The sequence below is a fragment of the Hemicordylus capensis genome, chromosome 5 (assembly GCF_027244095.1).
Source record: "Hemicordylus capensis ecotype Gifberg chromosome 5, rHemCap1.1.pri, whole genome shotgun sequence".
NCBI lineage: Eukaryota > Metazoa > Chordata > Lepidosauria > Squamata > Cordylidae > Hemicordylus > Hemicordylus capensis.
Genome location: NC_069661.1, coordinates 30,105,062 through 30,123,768, shown reverse-complemented (window position 1 = coordinate 30,123,768; position 18,707 = coordinate 30,105,062). Strand labels below are relative to the sequence as shown.

The 18,707-nt window shown below is 42.5% G+C and overlaps 1 protein-coding gene across 1 annotated transcript in view; it reads left to right on the top strand.

Moving 5' to 3' along the window:
* Positions 1 to 18,707, top strand: part of STPG2 (sperm tail PG-rich repeat containing 2) — a 351,852-nt gene that overhangs the window by 24,869 nt on the left and 308,276 nt on the right. Inside the window, exon 5 of the mRNA XM_053258361.1 lies at positions 15,775 to 15,887. Coding sequence (XP_053114336.1) covers positions 15,775 to 15,887 — 113 coding nt within the window. The remainder of the gene's footprint in view (positions 1 to 15,774; positions 15,888 to 18,707) is intronic.

Here is an 18,707-nt window from a genome sequence, read left to right as displayed (position 1 = left end):
ATGCCATCTGGCCCTGGCAATTTGTTAATTTTTCCAGACAGTTTAGAATGTCACCTATTCTCTTGTCACCTCTGTCTGACTTAGTTCTTTAGCCTCTGTCCCCGAGAAGCTCGGTCAGGCTCAAATATATGCTCAGTCTCCTCTGCTGTGAAGACTGGTGCAAAGAACTCATTTAGCTTCTTTGCAGTCTCCATATCATCCTTAATAATCTCTTTCACTCTCTCATCTTCTAAAGGTTCAACCAGCTCCCTGGCAGTTTTCCTGCTTCTGATGTATTTAAAGAAGTTTTTTCTTATTCCCCTTGATGCTTTTAGCTAAATGTTCCTCAAACTCTTTTTCACCTTCCTTATTGTCTCCTTGCATTTCTTCTGCCGGAGTTTGTGTTCCTTTCTGTTCTCTTCATTTGGACAGGCCTTCTAATTTTGTAAGGAAGTCTTTTTTTTTTCCCCCTTTATAGCTTCCTTGACTTTACTTGTTAGCCATGCTGGCATCTGAATGGAAGGCATCTAAAAAGCCAATGTGAATGCACAAAAGACTTAGTCTGGGGCACAGGATTTACTTCCAAGGGCCTAGCTCTATTTTGAAGTTGTGGAGAAAGATGAATAACAGACAAGCATAGAGCAGCAAAACATTGAGGTGCACATATTAAAGCTGCTATTGAAAGAAGGATTGTGGTAGATGTACTTCAGTTACAAATAGTGACTGATATCTTCTGCAGCACGATGAGGATGGAAGAAGGGCTCCAGCCTTTCAGAGTGCCAGCTGAAGCCTCACTCCACAGCCCAGAGCGGGGAGTGATATTCAGTTCCTGTCCTGCCACCAAAAGCCATCTTCACTGCCGGGAATATATCCCTGAGGGTTGTGCTGCCCTTGGGAAAGGACTAACTTTCATGAGGCAAGGTGAGGCAGTTGCCTTAGGCAGCAGACTATTGAGGCAGCAGCAAGATGGCAAGCTGTACCCCGCTGTCCCCATTGGAGCAGCTCTTTGGGACTGATCTGGCCCTTGCAACTTTGCAAGAAATACATTTCCTCACATTCCTTGTAGAGCTTGCCAGAAGCACAAAGAGAGAAAAGGCGGCTGCTGGCGATTTCCCCTTCTCCCTGTCTGCTCATGCATTTTTCTCAGCTTGCAGAGTTGGTTTTGGAAGGGGGTTGTCCCCCACCAGGAGCACGGGGGAAGGCAGCATTTTGTGCTTTTCCTCTGGCACCTTAATACCCTGGGCTGTCCCTACTTCAGGACATATTCCTGGTAGCAAGAGGGGCTTTTGGGGGAAGAGGAGAGGAGCAAAAATCACTTCCCTTCCCCTCCACCTGTGCTGGGCTGTGGAGCATGTTCTTGCTGCTCTTTGAGGGTAGAGTCCTTCTGCCCTCGAAGCACTGTGGAAGGTGTGGGCCACTATCATTATTCTGATTGAAACAGAAGCATATGGAGTTTTTTGTTTTAGTTTTGGAGGATTTTTTTTTTAGTCACAATCTGCATGCATTTGGTTCTGAAGATAATTACAAAGAAGTACCTTGCAGCTGGGTGCCTTTATAATACAAGACAGTTCAGAGCGACACAGAGCTTCTTCACAAGCATTTGGAGCTGTGGTAAATACCTCTTTCCACTAGAGACAACATGGGATGTAAACTCAAATCTGCTTTTTCCATGTTAGGCATTCATGCTAAGAGCAGTGACACTGATAAATTCGATTATGCTGGGCACATGCTGGGAACTACCTGTGTGCTGCAGCACTGAAAGACAGGCCATTAGTGCCAGAATTAATGCACTCTGGGACTTTTAATTCTTCATGGAATCTATTTCCATATTTAATTACGGGAAAGTCGTAGAGAAAAAGTTACAAAGCACCTTCATCCATTTTTATTGTCAACGGGAGTGGCGATTAGTAATTCTTCAAGTTATATTGCAATGTTCACTTAAAATAATGCACCTCCTTGCTGAGTTTGCTTCAATTAAACCATATTTTATTTGCTAATGACATAGCAAGTTGACAGCGACCTTGAAGTTGGTATAGTCAACACTTCTTGGCAAAAAGAACCCGGTGATTTAGAGTTAAGAATGCATCCATTTATTCTTCAGTCTGTCCATGATTTTAAAAGGTTTTTTAATTCCATGATAGATGGGGTATTTTACCTGAGTAATGCACAGGTTAGTGAGTTAAGTAGCAGTCAGTTTATATTATTTTTAATGTACAGCTTAAGCCATATGTGAAAAAGGGAAGTAATTTTATTCAAGTCTATTGCCTTTGAAAAAGAATGGCCTGTTGTTGGAGCGCCTTTAAAATTGATTTCAGAGCTGAATAGCTAAAATGTTCCTTGTAAATGTTAAAAGGTATGCCATGAATGCTTATAAACATTTAGCTATTGGGTTTGTGTTATGTTTTGAAATAACTTCACATCTTTTTGCTATTCTCTGGTAGAATATGAGGGAGAAAAAATCTTCAGAGCAAGCCTTCCAAATTCTCAAATATTATCTACCTGTTCTGATTAATTATTTGTTTTATAAAAGCTACAACATTATCATCCAGCAACTAAAAGCAGGGTAAAGAAAATAATATATAATTTACAAACATTTCTGATCAGAATATGCTGTAACATGTACATGTAGAACAGCGGATGTGTCCCAAAGTTGCATTTTTCTAATTAAATTGGTGCATAATGAAATACTCTTGTAATTGGGACTTCAGAAGATCTTGGTAGAAAAGAGAGAAGCGAATGACAGTCCTTGCAAATATTAACGTTCTATCTATCTATCTATCTATCTATCTATCTATCTATCTATTTGATTTCTATACTGCCCTTCCAAAAATGGTTCAGGGCGGTTTACATTAAAAACAATACTAAAATCAATTAACTGTTAAAATCAAAAACTATAAAAACAACATAAAACCATTATTAAAACAATTAAAATAGTTTTTAAAACCCTGGAAAACCAGGCCAAATCTTTACAGTTTAAAAACCCTGGAAGGTCAGGCCAAACAGATAGGTCTTAAGGGCTCTCTGGAAAGCCAATAATGAATTCAGATTACGGATTTCTGCTGGGAGTGCATTCCACAGCCCAGGAGCAGCCACAGAGACGGCCTACCTCTGAGTCGCCACCAGACGTGTTGGTGGCAGCCGAATGAATAATAGGGCAGTTTATAAATGTAATAAATAAATAATAAATAAATATTATTCACATCTGCACATTTATGTCATCACAGTAGTCTGTATGCATCCACATATACCAAAAAGGGAATATGAAAAGGCCCACGATTTGCAGTGTCTTGTGAGCTTGCAGTGATTCGAGCCTACTGTTCACACCTTGCTACTTTTTCTCTCCCTCTTAAAAATGCAGCAAAGAGGGTTGTTTGAGGTTCAGTCTAATACTACATATTACTAAATCGTGCTAGGCCAGTGATCTTAGCTTCCAAATATAAAGGTTCTGTCTTCATTCTTGTCTAATCTAAGGATAATTTTGAGACAACTGCCAACAGAGACAGGAAGGCCACTATCCCACATCCTGCCCCATCTGCCTATTGCTTCTTTCAGTCAAGAATATGTACTAGCTCTTTAAATAATCTCCCTGACTCTCTTGCCATATGCATGCATCTTCTAATCCAGGGGAGAGGCAAATATCGGAAATATCAGAAATATCTTCTACGAAGAGAGCTGGTCTTGTGTCCCCTTAAGCTAAGCAGGGTCTGCCCTGGTTGCATATGAAAGAGAGACTAGAAGTGTGGGCACTGTAAGCTATTCCCTTCAGGGGATGGAGCTGCTCTGGGAAGAGCATCTAGGCTCCAAGTTCCTTCCCTGGCATCTCCAAGATAGGGCTGAGAGAGATCCCTGCCTGCAACCTTGGAGAAGCCGCTGCCAGTCTATGTAGACAATACTGAGCAAAATTGACCTATGGTCTGACTCAGTATATGGCAGCTTCCTATGTCCTTATGTCCTTGGAAGAAACTTTGCGGTAGAAAGATCAATCTCCCGAAGAGCTGCCCATCTCCCACAGTTGGAAAAGATACTTTTAGTGTCGTGAATTTTGTTGATTTTAGATCTTTTTTGACACATATATAGATCTTTCTTCATTCTACCTGGGGGAAATAAGGTAAGCCTAGCTGAGACTGAGCTCCAGAATTGCTTGTGTATCTTTTGTTTTTCTAGATAGTAAAATATGTGTATTTTTAGTTTTGGACTGTGGATGTACTAGTCATTAGCTTTTTTCCTTTATTATTAAATTATTTTACATACCAAAAATGTTCTCAAAAGTGGTTCACATAGTAAGGGAAATAAGAAAATGGTTCCCTGCACAGAGGGGCTCACAATTTGAACAGAAACACAACGGACACAGCAACATCCACTGGAGGAACATTATGGTGGATTGAACAGGGACAATTGCTCTCCCCCGCTAATATAAGAAAGCCAGTACTATAACAAGTGGCTCTCTGTCCATTTAGCAGGGGTTAGGCAGCAGTACACATCAGATTTAAAAAAGAAGTTATAATCTGTTCCTAGTCAACCAAGCTTCATACCTGATTTGACAATTAATCAATGTGCTCCGTAAGGAGAAGGCATTTTAATTCACTATCAACTTCCATTTGTTAAATGAGGTAAATTTAAATATACTTTCAGTCACTTCTAATTCTGAAGTCCATTGCTGGATGTATTGTTGGAATAGTCTTCTCTGTATACACAAGAAACCCAAGTTGATAAATTTAAAATGTCTATAGGACATTTCCCTTAATTGCTACCAGGCATATCATTTTAGCCACATTAAGGCACTTTGTCCAATATTCTCCTTATTAACATGACAATAGTATGAAGGATCATTTGAGTACACAATGGCAAATGTTTGCGTATAGCTGACTACATTTGGCCTCACTGAGGTGGTCAGTCTGTGTCTGGGCTGTTCTGCTGCAGCTCACGAATGCATGTTTCTCCATGCAACGACATAATCATGTGCAAAACGGGAATCATGCATATAAATAGGGGTTCACAATTTTTGGCTAGTCTTAGTAGCCAAGTCAAAGATTGTGATTACCAGGATCCTGCCCCTTCCCTTGTCTCTAACCTTGTATTGCACTTCTATGCAAACCTGCATTTGATTTGGAACTGTCTCCAGCTCTAAGACTGGAGCTGCAAAGGATGGTGGGGGCTATTGGCTTGACCTTGCACTGCCAATTCTCTTCAGCCATGCAGCAACCAAAAAGGCCATCAGTTGGTGAGAGTGGCGAGGATGGTAGGTGCATTCTCTGCAGTTGTGGAGCTGCTGAGAATAGTAGGGGCCTTTCAGTTTGGCACTCTGCTCCAGGTGACTTGACAACACAGCTATCAAGAGTGCTGCCCCCACCTTTTTTAGCTGTGCAGTTGGTGAGAGTGTCTGGTGGTGCTTCTTGGCTTGGGCCTGCACTGCTTAAGTGCTTCAAGTACTCTTTTTAGGTGTAGAGCTGACATGGGTGCTGGGGCCCCATTATTTGCACCTGTGCTGTCCAGGGGCCCAAAGGGCCTCAGCAACATAGTGCTCAAGGAACCCACTGCCATCTTCTTCAGCTAAAGAGTCGGTGAGGAGAAGTCGTTATTTGTCTTCAAGGTAGATATACTTTGTTATATTAGGAACATATCGGGCTGGTGAGTTTGGAGCTGGTTAGGGGTAGTGGGGACAGGATTTCAGAGGGAATTCCCAGCATTTTGAGGGTTTAGCATTTTAAGGTAAAGAAAATTTAAGGATGATTCCTTCTGGTATTATTTCTGTATGATAAGCAAGCTCCAATTATCCTCATGCAATGGAGGCACTTAATTTTTTAGATATTGCATTGCCACAAGACACAATGTGAAAATACGACCATATTATTTTTTAATATGGCTGGATATGCATACCACTGATTTCTACAGCTGTAATGGTCTATAAAGTTATGGCTGAGATGTCTTATCTTGGACCTATATACAACTTGGCATAATTGATGGAAGGCTATTAAAGTCTATACCATGGTAACAGTACTCAAAATTTAAGGATCTACTTGGATAGTGTCTTTTTCGTCCATAGAAGTGGTGGGGAGTCTCCCTCTAGGATTCTCAGCATTTTAAAAAGTGGTTTTTAATGGTCAGGATGACCGTATTTGCAGCTATGATTACCTTTGCAAATGTATTTATTAACATTACTTTCAAGAACCACTGGATGGTGCTCTAGTCCCATTACTGTGAAATATTAGAGATAGTGGCCTTTAAGACTCTGTAGCCTTCCCATAAGGATATTAAAGGCTGCTCCACATGTGACACTTTCCTACAGTATATAGAGATGCTCAGCTGCTTATCCATGTACTTGTTACAACACAAGCTCTTGTGTGCTTTCCTTCTAAATAATGAAAATAAAAAGGTTGGGCTATCATCCTATATTTCATTCCATGCTTTGCAAGGCTTTATAGCTTTCAGGCTCTTTTGAGTCCTGGAATAACATTCTAAGGAGGTGGGTTGGGGGTTGAGAACCCTCACTATTTTAAATTATATTTCTAGGGTTTAAAAAAAAACACAAAACTGGCTGACTATTAAACATTTTGTATATTTTGGTAGACGCATTAGTTCATGTGCAAAATGATTAGGTTAAAGAGAGGTTTCCATGACTAGGATATATTTGTTCCTGTTTGTTTGTACAACTTTGTTTGTATATACAGGCAGTGAATAAGATACAAATTATTGTGACATACCAACATGTTTGTACAACTTTGTTTGTATATACAGGCAGTGAATAAGATACAAATTATTGTGACATACCAACATGACATCTGACATGACTGAGTGCTGCTGTCAAGTGATTTGTGAGGGAAACATGCAAGTCATTTGATAAACCAGGCATTCAAACATCCTGAGCCTTCTGGTCTAACTTGTTAAAAACAGTGAATTGTTGCATGACAGGATATAGTTGGGGCAGCAGGCGACAAGAGCAGGTAGGGACATGGACTTAATACAGATGACAAACAAGTTACATGAGAAACACCACCCCAATGGTGAAGCTTCAAAATGTATATGTTGCAAATTTTAGAACTTCAAATGAAAGATATCTAATAACCCTTCAAATGAAAGATATCTAATAACCCAAGTTACCCCTGCTAACTTGGCAAAGAGGCACCTTTTAACGTGGTGATTCTCTTTATTTAGCAGGGGGAGAGTAACTGGCCCTATCCACCCCAGCACAGTACCTCCAGTGACTCCTGCTGGTGTCTATCTTATATTTCTTTTTAGATTGTGAGCCCTTTAGGGATAGGGATCCATCATATTTATTTATTATTTCTCTGTGTAACCCGCCCTGAGCCATTTTTGGAAGGGCGGTATAGAAATAATAAATAAATAAATAAATAAATAAATAAATAATCTTTGTGATCCTCTGTGCATTTGCACTATTGGAGATCTGTCTGTATAGACTAACACCTGAGACATTTTAATAGTTTCTCGAGACACTTTAATGTTGGCCCACATCCTGGGCATGACTACTAAGATTCAGTGATTGGAATATCTCCTCTCAGTTCCTTTGCAACCACCACTGAGGAAACATCGGACTTTTCACTCAGTTCCCCCTCACTCTGCTCTGTGATTCCTGGAAAAAGAAGACAATTCTGCTGTTTGGCAAACTAAGATGTATTTAAGTTATGTTACCATTCTTTTTATGAGTATACACTCTATTTTTATTTTTATTACTTAAGTTGTTCTGGTAAGAACTAATTAGCCTACTTTCCTTTCACTATAGTCTTAATTGATAATTACCATCTTCACAAGTTGTTTTGTTATTATTTATTTAATTTCTATTCCGTCTGACTCCAAAGGCTCTAGGTGGTTCACAAAAATAAACACAAGAAAAACAAAATAAAACAAAATTAAAGTTAACCCGCTTCAGACTTAAATATTCACGCGTCCACCACCTTGAATCATGGTGAATGTCGTCTTTTGTGCCCATAAGCCGTACCTATTTGTCCTTACATCTGCAGCAAATTTGGTTCAAATCTGTTAGGCATTTCACAGGTTTGCCCACTTGTGCCTCAAACATTCATGTGTCTGCCATCTTGAATTGGGGTGGATGACATAATCACAAACTACACTGCTGAGCCACCCCATGTGTCCCCAGTTGGAAGACTACTCTATGAAGAGCAGACACATCTTGGGGAGGTGAGCAAGCTTTTCTAAGCATGTAGCCCTTCCCCCCTTCAAACCAACTAACAGGAGGAGGGGAGATTTTCAGGGGCTGGTTTCTCTTTAAGGGATAAGTCCTAGTCTCTCTCTGTGTGTTTGTAATTGCAAGGGTTAGAATTTGCAAGGGTTAGCTAATTCCAGTGTTTGTTGTTTGTCCCTGCAAGGGTTAGAATTTGCAAGGGTTAGCTAACTCCGGTGTTTGTTGTTTGTCCCTGCAAGGGTTAGCTAACTCCAGTGTTTGTTGATTGTCCCTGCCTGGAGTCAGCTAGGGCTGGGGGAGGCCCCACATTCCTTTGACTCACATCCTGTGTCAGTTGGAAGACTACGCTCTACATAAGAGGTTTAGGGCCGAGAGCATAGCGAACAGAGCACAGTGAACAGGAATAGCAAACAGGACATAGGAGTTTTGCAGGAGTTTAGCGGGAAGTGTGCGGGGGAGCCTGGAACAAGCCCCAGTGATCACAAAGAGACTGATGGAGAAGAGAACGTAAGTACAAATCCCTTTCTCATAATCTTGGGAAAGGCTGCTTGGACAGTACATACCTGACCATTACAGCTGAGACCTATCCTTCTAATAAGCTATCTCTAAATACTGTAAACAGCCAACAAAAATAGTATGAAGATAGAAGGCCAGCAGGGGAGGGGGCACTTCCCAGTGTATTGCACAGAGTGCCACATGTATGACTATTTGCCCCATGGGCAGAAGTCATGGTTGTGTGCTCGATGCAAGGAGCTCCTGGCTCTCAGGGAGCAAGTTCGTTCCCTTGGGACTAAGGTGGCAGATCTGGAGAAGCTCAGAAAGACAGAGAGGCATGTGGATGAGACCTTCAGGGATGTGATAGAGACATTCCACTACAGGGCTGATAGCTCCTCTGCTGTCAGGGAGAATGAGGGTCTCGGGCAAGGAGGACATCGGTCTGAGGAAGAGGGAAATGCTCCTTTAGAAGGGACCCCTTCCATGGATGATGAGCCCATATCATCTCGCACAGGGGATATTCCTCTGGGGGGGTGGGGGCCGCCTTGTAGTGTGTGATTCGATCATTAGAGGTATAGAGAGATGGGTTTGTGACCCGCATGTTGACCGCACAGTGACTTGCCTGCCTGGTGCGAAGATTGTGGACATCACGCAGCGTCTAGATAGGCTCTTAGGCAGTGCTGGGGAGGAGACAGCTGTTGTGGTGCATGTCAGCACCAACGATGTGGGGAAATGTAGTCGGGAGGTCCTGGAAGCCAAATTTAGGCTGATAGGTAGTGTATTGAAGTCCAGGACTCACAAGGTAGCATTCTCAGAAATGCTACCTGTTCCACGCACAGGTACAGTGAGACAGGCAGAGCTGAGGGGTTTCAATGCGTGGATGAGACGTTGGTGCCGGGAGGAGGGGTTTAGATTTGTTAGGCATTGGGATACATTTTGGGGTAAGCAAGGCCTGTACAAAATGGACGGGCTGCACTTGAACCAAGATGGAACCAGATTGCTGGCGCTTAAAATCAAAAAGGTTGCAGAGCAGCTTTTAAAATGACACCTGGGGAACAGCCAATGGGAGCTGGGCAGTATCCTGTTAGGCAAAAGCCATCCTTTAAAGTGTGAGGGTGCAAAGGATTCAGATAAAACAGAAGGGGACAGAGCAGAGCCGCATAAAGAGCAGACAGGCGACTGTGCCAGCTGGTCAAAGAGTCAAAAGAAAGATAGCGTACATCAGGTGAGAGAGTCAGCATATAGGTGCTTATATGCCAATGCCAGAAGCCTCTGAGCCAAAATGGGTGAGCTGGAGTGCTTGGTGGCTAACGCAGAAATAGATATAGTGGGCATAACAGAAACATGGTGGAACAGTGAGAACCAGTGGGACACGGTTATCCCTGGATATAAACTCTATAGAAGGACAGGGAGGAGCGCCTTGGAGGTGGAGTAGCACTGTATGTTAAAGAAGGCATAGAATCTAACAAGCTAGAAAACCTGGGTGGACTGGAGTCCTCCACAGAAACCCTGTGGGTGACAATACAAGGCCTGAAAGGGAACATGCTACTGGGGACGTGCTATCACCCTCCTGATCAAAACGCTGACAATGACTGGGAGTTCCAGCAGAAAATCAGGGAGGCATCAAGGAGAGGCAGGGCTGTAATCATGGGTAACTTCAATTACCTACACATAGACTGGGTAAATTAACAGTCAGGTAATGACAACGAGGTCAAATTTCTAGATATGCTAAATGACTGTGCCCTAGAACAGTTGGTCTTGGAACCAACCAGAGAGAAGGCAACCTTGGACTTAATTCTGAGTGACACCCGGGATCTGGTGCGTGATTTCAGTGTCCTTGACCCTTTAGGGAACAGTGACCATAGTGCCATCAAATTCAGCATACATGTGTAGAGAGAATCACCAAAGAAGTCTAACACAGACATTTTGAATTTCAGAAGAAGAAACTTCTCTAAAATGAGGAGTATGGTGAAAAGGAAGCTGAAAGGGAAAATCAGGGGAGTCACTTCACTCCAGAGTGCATGGAGTTTACTCAAAACCACAGTACTAGAAGCCTAGTTAGATTGTATACCCAAAAAGAGGAAAGGTACCACTAAGTCCAAGAAGATGCCAGCATGGCTAATGGGTACTGTTAAGGAAGCCATAAAAGGGAAGAAGACTTCCTTCCAAAATTGGAAGGCCTGTCCAAATGAAGAGAACAGAAAGGAACACAAACTCTGGCAAAAGAAATGCAAGGCAACAATAAGGGAGGCAAAAAGAGAGTTTGAGGAACATTTAGCCAAAAGTATCAAGGGGAATAACAAAAACTTCTTTAAATACATCAGAAGCAGGAAACCTGCCAGGGAGGCAGTTGGACCATTAGACAATGATGGAGTGAAAGGGATTATTAAGGAGGATATGGAGGTTGCAGAGAAGCTCAATGAGTTATTTGCGTCCGTCTTCACGGCAGAGGATACTGAGCATATACCTGTTCCTGAACCAGGCTTTTCGGGGATGGCGGCTAAAGAACTGAGCCAGATAGAAGTGAGGAGAGATGATGTTCTAAGTTGTCTGGAAAAACCGAAAGCTAACAAATCACCAGGGCCAGATGGCATCCATCCAAGAGTCCTCAAAGAACTCAAATGTCAAATTGTTGACCTCCTTGCTAAAATATATAACTTATCCCTGCAATCAGGTTCTGTACCAGAGGACTGGAGAGTAGCAAATGTAACACCGATTTTCAAGAAGGGATCCAGGGGTGATCCGGGAAATTACAGGCCGGTTAGCTTAACATCCGTTCCACGCAAATTGATGGAAAGCATCCTCAAGGATAAAATTGTAAAGCACATAGAAGAACAGGCCCTGCTGCGAGTGAACCAGCATGGGTTCTGCAAAGGTAAATCTTGCCTGACTAACCTTTTGGAGTTCTTTGAGAGTGTCAACAAGTGTGTGGATCAAGGTGATCCAGTTGACATAGTATACCTGGACTTCTAAAAAGCTTTTGACAAAGTTCCTCATCAAAGCCTCCTGAGGAAACTTGGCAGTCATGGGATAAGGGGACAAGTACATGTGTGGATTGCTAACTGGTTGAAAGAGAGGAAACAGAGGGTAGGTATAAATGGAGAGTTTTTGCATGTTGGGAAGTGAGAAGTGGGGTCCCCCAGGGATCTGTACTGGGACTGGTGCTTTTTAATTTATTCATAAATGATCTAGAAGCAGGGGTAAGCAGTAAGGTGGCCAAATTTGCAGATGATACCAAACTCTTTAGGGTAGTGAAATCCATAACTGATTATGAAGAGCTCCAAAAGGATCTCTCCAAACTGGGGGAGTGGGCGACAAAATGGCAAATGCGGTTCAATATTGGCAAGTGTAAAGTGATGCACATTGGGACAAAGAACCGCAGCTTCAAGTATATGCTGATGGGATCTGAGCTGTTGGTGACTGACCAGGAGAGGGATCTTGGGGTCGTGGTGGACAGCTCGTTGAAAGTGTCGACTCAGTGTGCGGCAGCTGTGAAAAAGGTCAATTCTATGCTAGGGATCATTAGGAAGGGGATTGAAAATAAAACTGCTAATATTATAATGCCCTTATACAAAACTATGGTGCGGCCACACCTGGAGTACTGCGTACAATTCTGGTCACCACATCTAAAAAAGGACATTGTAGAACTGGAAAAGGTGCAGAAGAGGGCAACCAAGATGATCAAGGGCCTAGAGCACCTTTCTTATGAGGCTAGGCTACAACACCTGGGGCTATTTAGTTTAGAAAAAAGATGACTGCGGGGAGACATGATAGAGGTCTATAAAATCATGCATGGTGTGGAGAAAGTGGATAGAAATAAATTCTTCTCCCTCTCCCATAACACTAGAATCAGGGGTCATCCCATGAAATTGATTGCCGGGAAATCTAGGACCAACAAATGGAAGTACTTTTTCACACAACCCATAATCAACTTGTGGAATTCTCTGCCATGAGATGTGGTGACAGCCAACAACCTGGATGGCTTTAAGAGGGGTTTGGATAACTTCATGGAGGAGAGGTATATTGACGGCTACTAGTCGGAGGGCTGTAGGCCACCTCCAGCCTCAGGGGTGGGGTGCCTCTGGGTGCCAGTTGCGGGGCATGTTCTCTCTCCTGCCTGTAGCTTCCAGCAGCATCTGGTGGGCCACTGTGCGAAACGGGATGCTGGACTAGATGTACCTTGGGCCTGATCCAGCAGGGCTGTTCTTGTGTTCTTATGTCCCTACAACTGTACCAAATTTGGTGCAAATTGGATCTCACTTGTGCCCCCTATGCACAAAAACTCCATCTATGTCACAGATACATTGAGATATTCATGTCATGGAGGGCTATAGTTGATGGAATGGCAGATACGAAATCTCATTCACATTCCATGCTTTCCCTATTTTCACACTGTGGCACTGACACTGTTACAGTCCACAGTATACACCACACTTAAGTTGGGAGACTCCTTATTATTGTCAGGGTCTGACCAACTTCCAGGGAAGGTCATGAGACAAAACGGAGCTGCTGAAACTGGATACGGCTCGGGAAGTTCGTCTTGACCGGACTTGGCTGCATTCTGTCGACACAGAGGTTGATGAATGTTGCTTTTCAGCAGTGAGTAGAAGGCTGGTGACGTGATTTATAGTGCAAGCCGAGAGCTCCCAGCTGGCAGGAATTCAAGGCTTATCAGCCCTCTGTAAGAGGCATTTGCTTCTCCTAATAGTCTCCAATTGAGCCCTGCGTCTTGTGACACGCCGCTGTTGTGGAGTCAGCGGGGGTTGGTTGCATAGCTCCTCTTCGGATTGGTCTTTCACGATTTCTGCTGCCTTAGGTTGTTGTGCCTGCTCTGAATCATTAGCCACAGCTGTTTCATGAACACTGACAGCCGGGCTCTGCCCCTCAGACACTCCTGCATCGCCTGGAAAGTTGACAGCTTCCCCTTCCTCCTCGCTGTCTGAGATCGAGGGCGTGACAATTATGACTCTTGGTACCAACACCACTGATAGCATGCATGCTCCCCTGTATTGGATTCTCAGTTTAATGAGTTGGCTATCCATGACTTCTCTGGCAAAGATAAATTTTATTTATGTATTTATTTATTCAACATATTTATATAGTGCTCAAAACTTATGTCTCTGGGTGGTTTACAATAAAACAAAATAAATGACAACAGAAAATTTAAATCATTAGCTAAAATAAACAACAGTGAAAAACTATAGGGTGATCTCTGGAAATTTCCTTCAGAGACCAATCCCCTCATTATCACTTGTCAGTGCCATACTGTAGATTGCCACCTCCTGCTATGAATTCGAAAAGGTAAAGTGTGCCGTCAAGTTGATTTTGACTCCTGGTGCCCACAGAACCCTGTGGTTTTCTTTTGGTAGAACACAGGAAGGGTTTACCATTGCCTCCTTCCGTGCAGTATGAGATGGTGCCTTTCAGCATCTACCTATTTTGCTGCTGCCCAATATAGTACCAGCAAGGATTCAAACTGGCAACTTTCTGCTTGTCAGTCAAGCATTTCCCCACTGTGCCACTTAAGGTGACTGCTATGATTTCTGCTTCACCTCAATTGACCACTGATTACCCTGAGATCAAGATCACTGAACAGCCTTCTGTATCGACTGGCTATAAACCTTAATTCTTTGACTAACGCCATTGTCTTCCAGACTGACTGTTTTGATATCAAGATTTATATCTATGATGGACACACATCATTCACCTTATGTGCAAAATGTAGACCCATTCAGATTCTAAAATCAAATCCACTCACTCCATTCAATCACATTGTAGAATCCTTCCAGTCCTTCTCCATCTAATTTTGTCCTTCCGAAGTGATTTGACATCACATAAAGCTGCATCCTGGACAACAGCATCTCCTTTTATCAATCACTATGCCTTGGAAGTTCGATCAAGGAAGTTGCTTTTGAGAGAGCTGTCCTACAGCAGATTTTGCTTTGACCTTACTTGCATCCACCTCCTAGCTAATCTCCCAGTAGTGTGGATGCACAGAGGACCATGAAGTAGATGAACAGGTTGCTTACCTATAACTGATTATCTTCAAGTGGTTGTAACCCACCTGCCTGCCACATTGCAGATGAAATGAAATAATTGTTAATGGTATTTGCCTGGTTGAATTTTGGTCTTCACTTTGATGTCCGTAGTAAGCAGTGTTTGGTCAGGAACTGAGGACGTTCCAACCTCCCAACTCAGCTCATGGAGCAATGTTGAAGCATCTTGAATCTATTGATTATTTATTTATCACTTTTTTATACTGCCCAAAATGCAGGTTCTCTATGGCGCGAGTTCTCTATTCTCTGTGGCGTGAGTTCTCTATTCTCTGTGGCGTGAGTTCTCTATTCTCTGTGGCGTGAGTTCTCTATTCTCTGTTTAAAACATTCTCTATTCTCTGTTTAAAATAAATGACAGCAAAAAAGTATAGGGTGATGGAGTTCTCTAAAACGTGAGTTCTCTATTTTCTATGGCGTCTTGAATCCATGATATCTAGCCCCCTTTGGAAATGACTAGGAGGTTGGTCTGTGCAGCTGCATTCCCAATAGTGTGTGTGTGAGTGGTTATAGGGCCACTCAAAGATTGGTCCAGTAACAGGTAAGTTTCTCACCTTTTTATACTCAGGTCTCCATTGTATGTACCTAGCAGCAGTGATTTAAGTTACAACCAAGTAGGTATTTTAACACTTGCATTCATCAGGTCATATTTGTAAATGCATATATGCTAAATTGTGTGGAATTATTGGTCCCAGTAGGGAAGGTGTTGATGGGGATCTTATTTTTATGTTTCTTATGGGTGCACTATTACATCTGTGGCATTGGTCTTGTTTGGTTTCTATAAACAGATAATCTTCCTAAGCTAAGAAGAACAAAAATAGATAATTTTGGAGGATCTGAATTCATGAATGCCACTTTGTAAATGTATTTATGTACACAAGAGGTGCAAAGTACCTGATTTAAACATCAGCAGAAATATTTTTGTATATCTGGTTTATACAATGTGTTGATCAAACCAGTGAGGTATAAATATACCAGTGAGGTATAATACCAGTGTTGGACCAGAGAGGCCGAAGTTCAAATCTGTGCTTAGCTATTCTATAGAAATACGGATCATAAACTAAATAGTGTTTATCTCTTTTCTTTCAGAATACTTATTCTACTATGAGGTATAAAGGAGTGCATTTTGGCAATTTGACAGAAAAACGATATGAATTTAAAGTACTTGAAGGCCCTGGGCCTGCAGATTATGATGTAGCCCAGTAAGTATACAGTCATTGCTTTTGAAGTAAAAGACTAATCTGTCCCACATCCTAAACTCTGTGTAATCACCAACCGATAGCCATCCCATACTCTGATCAGTAGCTTGGTCTGGGAAATGACTGACGACATGCGTTATGGAAATTTGTGGCTTACCTACATTATTGATATATAATTTTTACCAGTCAAAACATCCTGAAGAACTCATCTGTTTCATCAGTACAGAAGACTTGTATGTGTTCAAGTCATTGCTAATGCAGCTACTTCACATGTTCTAGCAATAGAAAACTTGTTATACGGTGCCATAAGGAGAAAACAGGAATAATATCATCATAATAACTAGTAAAACATGTGACATGTTTATTAATAAATAACATATGTACATGCAGAGTAGAACTGGATCCAGAAGGAACAGGTGAGCCGAGCAAAATGCTACATGGTATATCAGTATATAGATTGTTTCTATTAATAAAGTTTCCATGCTTCCCCAAAATAAGTGGAATAATTGTCTACTACTTTTACCACTACTACCACAGGACAGGGGAAAGGAGGGATTTTAGTAGGGGTGTGCACAAAACGATTTTTGTGTTTCGATTTGTAGCCAAATTGAAACACCCCCCATCTTGTTTTGTACCCAAATTTTTCCGAATCGATTTGGATTTTAAAAAAAGGTCCCAGGGCAAAAAGAGTGGGTGGTGGTCATGCCCAATGGGTGGAAGCTACCACCCAAATTTCAAAGGAATTGTGCAAAGGGCTGATTTTTAAAAATTAATGAAGTTTACACATCTTTAAGATTTCCCCCCATAGGGATTAATGGAGGTTTCAGCAGCCCCACAACTCCACTTGGGGGGCACTGGGGTGGCCCAGAGCAAGTGGTGGTGTAGTGCACATAGGATGCCAACCACCCCCATGGGTTGTTAACCCATGGGGTACTGGGTTTTGTTGTTTCTGAGGTATTCAATGTAGATTCTCTGGTAGCATATGAGATTTTCAGTGACAAACAAGAATCCACTCTCATAGAGAATCTACACTCAGAACACCTCAGAAACAACAAAACCCTGTACTCCACGGGCTTGTGGGTATGGAGGTGGTTGGCACCCTATGTTCACTACACTACCACTCTCTCTGGGCCACCCCGGTGCCCCCAAAGGGGCTGCTGAAACTCCCATTATTCCCTTTGGGGAAAAATCTGAAGGATGTGTACACTTCAACAATTCCTAAAAAAATCAGCCCTTTGCCCAATTCCTTTGGAATCTGGGTGGTGGTGACAGGCACCCATTGGGGCACCACCACCCGACCCACTCTTCCACCCCGAAGCCCCCTTTCTGCCCCAAATCTGCCCCAAAGAACATAACAGCACACATCAACAACAGCAGCAGAGCTTTGCAAAGAACCAGGTTTCCAAAGGAAGCAATACACAGTTGCAGCAGACTAGGCCCTAGGGCCAACAACAGTGCCTTGCCATAAAAGCGGGTTAAGTAAGTAAGGGTGCAAACAACAACATTCTGCAAGTGAAACAGCGAGGTTTGGCCCCACTCCCACCTAAACAAATAGAAGAGTGATGATCACTGATGATGACAACAATGGCACACAAGTTTTGGCGCATTTTTGATATCTCTGCAACAGATTGGACTTTGGGCACCACACAACCTATTTGATGCAAGCAATCTAGCTGGAATCCATTCCAGTTTCTGATATGCTGAGATTGGTCATGTCATGTGAACCCACCAATCTTGGCGTAACCTGCCCTACCTCCATCAGGGGACCTGAAATCTGTAACTTAGATTTGAAATAAGTTATAGAAGAGTTCCCTGAGGGAAGTGGCGCAGAATATGCTGAGATTGATCATGTTGTTGCATATCAAATCAGAAGCTGTAGTGGAAATAGAGGCTCGCGTGAAGCTTGTGCACTTCTGGTGAACTGACTGATTGCCCCAACATCAGGTGCCACTGAATTGTGTGAACGTGCTCAAAGAAAAAGTGCCCAAAGTGACCAGAGCAAGCAGGCGCTGAACCCCTCTTATTAAAGTGGTTCTCCCACAGCTAAATGGGCTAAATGTTTCATTTTAAAGAGTACATAGGAACATAGGAAGCTGCCATATACTGAGTCGGACCATTGGTCTATCTAGCTTGGTATTGTCTTCATAAACTGGCAGCGGCTTCTCCAAGGTTGCAGGTAGGAATCTCTCTCAGCCCTATTTTAGAGATGCCAGGGAGGGAACTTGAAACCTGCTCTTCCCAGAGCGGCTCCATCCCCTGAGGGGAATATCTTACAGTGCTCACACTTCTAGTCTCCCTTTCCTATGCAACCAGGACAAACCTTGCTTATCTAAGGGGACAAGTCATGCTTGCTACCGCAAGACCAGCTCTCCTCTCCAACTGTGAAATCGGTATATTGTTATGGTTAAAGACAAAGCATGGTAAAAGCACTTTTAACCATGCAGTTGGAATGTTCAGCAAAGAATTTATCTGCTTGTATGCAAAAGTAGCAAAGACCTTTATGCACCTTAAAGGCAACTCAGGTGCGTCTGATGAAGTGGACTGTAGTGCATGAAAGCTGCTGCTTCAACAAATGTGATAGTCTTTAAGGTGCAACAAGACTCTTCTGTTGCTCTTGCTGCACCAGATTAACAGAACCATGCTTAGAATCAGTTAGATGCAGAATTAATTGGCAAGTGCATGAGTTTCAATTAAATATAAGCTTATCCTTTGACTTGCTGGCACCTTCCTTTTTACAAAATAAGGCCTTCCTTCTAACACCGGTCTGTCAGTATGCATAGACACACTTCTCCAGTTTTCATCTTAAAATGCACACAGCATGAA